The sequence below is a fragment of the Mizuhopecten yessoensis genome, unplaced genomic scaffold (assembly GCF_002113885.1).
Source record: "Mizuhopecten yessoensis strain PY_sf001 unplaced genomic scaffold, ASM211388v2 hete_36179530, whole genome shotgun sequence".
Taxonomy (NCBI): Eukaryota; Metazoa; Mollusca; class Bivalvia; order Pectinida; family Pectinidae; genus Mizuhopecten; species Mizuhopecten yessoensis.
Window position 1 is genome coordinate 1 of NW_018485843.1, and position 2360 is coordinate 2360.

At 34.4% G+C, this 2360-nt stretch overlaps 1 protein-coding gene across 1 annotated transcript; it reads right to left on the minus strand.

Moving 5' to 3' along the window:
- Positions 1-511: 511 nt before the first annotated feature.
- LOC110444975 lies at positions 512-2150 on the minus strand. Its single transcript, XM_021489335.1, has 3 exons — positions 1910-2150; positions 1448-1561; positions 512-688 (listed from the first exon to the last, which is right to left on the minus strand). Exons 1-3 carry the CDS (start codon positions 2078-2080, stop codon positions 512-514), a joined length of 462 nt encoding a protein of 153 aa, XP_021345010.1. The 5' UTR covers positions 2081-2150.
- Between the last annotated feature and the right edge of the window lie 210 nt (positions 2151-2360).

A 2360-nucleotide genomic window follows, 5' to 3' on the forward strand; every position in this document is an offset into this window, starting at 1 on the left:
TGCTGGGTGCCTTCGGCATGGTATTTCAGTGAGATAGCGCGGATCCCTTTAAAGTAGCATCAGATAGCGTTAAAACATTTTGATACATCAATGTGCCAGGAAATAATTTCAATGTCAATGTTCTCAATTAAATGTACATAATAATATTCAAATTCAGCGTTTCTATGTTAGAGCTATGAGTCCTACGATCAACAATACTTTGCATATTACTTTAACCTAATCGATTATTAAGTCATGGAAATTAATCCACATATGAAAATAATATGCTGAAGATAAACCTGTTTTCATTTAAACAAGAATTTCAATATAACACAGACATGATGATATGCGATGTGACTTCACAAACCTGGAAGTTTTTATCTGTAAGAAGCGATTTTATAATGTCACCGATCTGTTAGTATTTATTTGTGATAAGGCCATTTGTGACGTTACTGTCCTATGTTTTTATCCCTGACCTATACAATTGATATGTGATAAACCATTCTGCAAACAAAACCACATATATCATCTCCTATTGAAATGATGAGGTTATGCGAATATCTCCGAAATTGAACTGTGTAATCCTATCGTATGTCGTTCTGTAAAAGAAATGCAAGGATACTTTTATACCTGGAATACACTTGTCCTGCATGGCGTCGGTGATATGATCAGTCCGGCATTTGCCACCGTCTATTTTGTAGGAGATATGCTGAAATGAGTTTGTAAAACAATTTTTAAATAATCTGTTTTGACGATATAGTGTAGCACTTAGGCCTTTTTTTTCAAATTAGCCTTTATGATGTATGACTATATTACATATATTTTTGAAACTAACTAAATATAGCCCCTCCTGTAAGAACTGTTTTTCTCCCACAACAACTATAGGTTACCTCACTCCTGACTTATTGGATAAACCTGCTAGGAGTTGGTAAAACATTGTTACCCACTAGTGGGTAGCACCCTGAACCTGATTTCATTTGTCAATCTTCTAATAATGACGTCAAATGAGAATGCTTTGTGATGTCATCTTTGATTATGACGTCAGAGTTCATGGCAATCGTTTTCTCCGATCTGGAACAGGAATAATATATTCAAATAAAAAGCATATGGTGTTCTAGATTTAACTTCATTGTGGGAGAACTCTTTTGTTGATTAATTTTCAAAATATTGTAAAAGACACTCGGTAAACCTTGTGTCTTCACACATTTTAAAACTTAACTAGGTCGAGTTAGATAAACATAACAACCTTCCATCACTCATTGGGGTATCTATATGTTACTGATAAAAAAAGGATAGAATATCGAAGTGTCAACAAAAATGTAATTCGAACTCAGAATGTATAAAACTAGATAAAACACCAACAAGAGGTTTGTAAGGATACCCTTAAATATACTAAGAGAATAAGACCAGGATTTCCGGAAGGATATGTCTCTTCTGCTTCATAGATGAAACCCGCATTATAAATTACCTTGTCATAAAATGTCAGCTCCGAGTGAACAAAAGTCACACCACTTGGTAGGGTGACGTCAGTGTCGGTTCTGGTGGCGTTCAAATCGTAATCGTTGTAAAGACGGACTTTGCGCTTAAACAATATTGTATTTCAAATCAGAGGAATTGCAAATCATGGTTGATCAGGACTTTGCGCTTAAACAATAGTGTAATTGAAATCAGAGGAATTGCAAATTATGGTTTATCATTATATTTATCCATGTCAGTCTCAAAAACAAAATAAATTCTTATATTTTTGCAGAGAGTTTTATATTGATCAATGAAATAGTGTTAAAATCCATATTTCGTATGAATACAAAACGTATCAAATTTTTATTCTTTCTTTTATGCGTCATTTTTAAAAGAATTGAAAAAAGTCATATATTATGACATACGAACATGATTTATTTTGAATAGAACACAATATTAACAATTTACTTACATCTACATATGAGGTTGTTCCTGAAACAGGATCTGTGTATCCTCCTGTCACGTCCATCGTACACCGGAAGTGAGACGGCACACAGCAACGTCTATTAATGACGTCACTTTGGCCATAACAGCCACTTACTAGGGCCCAAGTTGTTATAATCAGCCGTAGGCGTAATGACATAGTTCGTGTTTTGGTTGGAAATGTGACAGTGGGGAGTAAGAGCGATACCTGGTCTGATACACGACAGCACTTGATTATCTATGGAGTCTGATAAGAACGACCGTGTTTTAGTTTACATTTCCTGGTTCTGTTTGAATCGGGGATGACGCAATACTTGATATCAGAGATCACTTAAAAAATAGTAATGATTGTGTCGATAAAAGTTTAATTCAGATTATGTTACCTCTAAAGCGTAAACTTAACAATTTGGTTACGCTTATGAAAGGTATCATCTTGAAAT

Bases quoted from the DNA above. Each gene is read 5' to 3' on its own strand.
- LOC110444975 (XM_021489335.1), bottom strand. From the start codon at position 2,080: ATGTCATTACGCCTACGGCTGATTATAACAACTTGGGCCCTAGTAAGT. The intron at 1,562-1,909 runs GTAAGTAAATTG...ATATTGTTTAAG, and splicing joins GAACAACCTCATATGTAGAT to CGCAAAGTCCGTCTTTACAA. The intron at 689-1,447 runs GTAATTTATAAT...AACTCATTTCAG, and splicing joins AGCTGACATTTTATGACAAG to CATATCTCCTACAAAATAGA.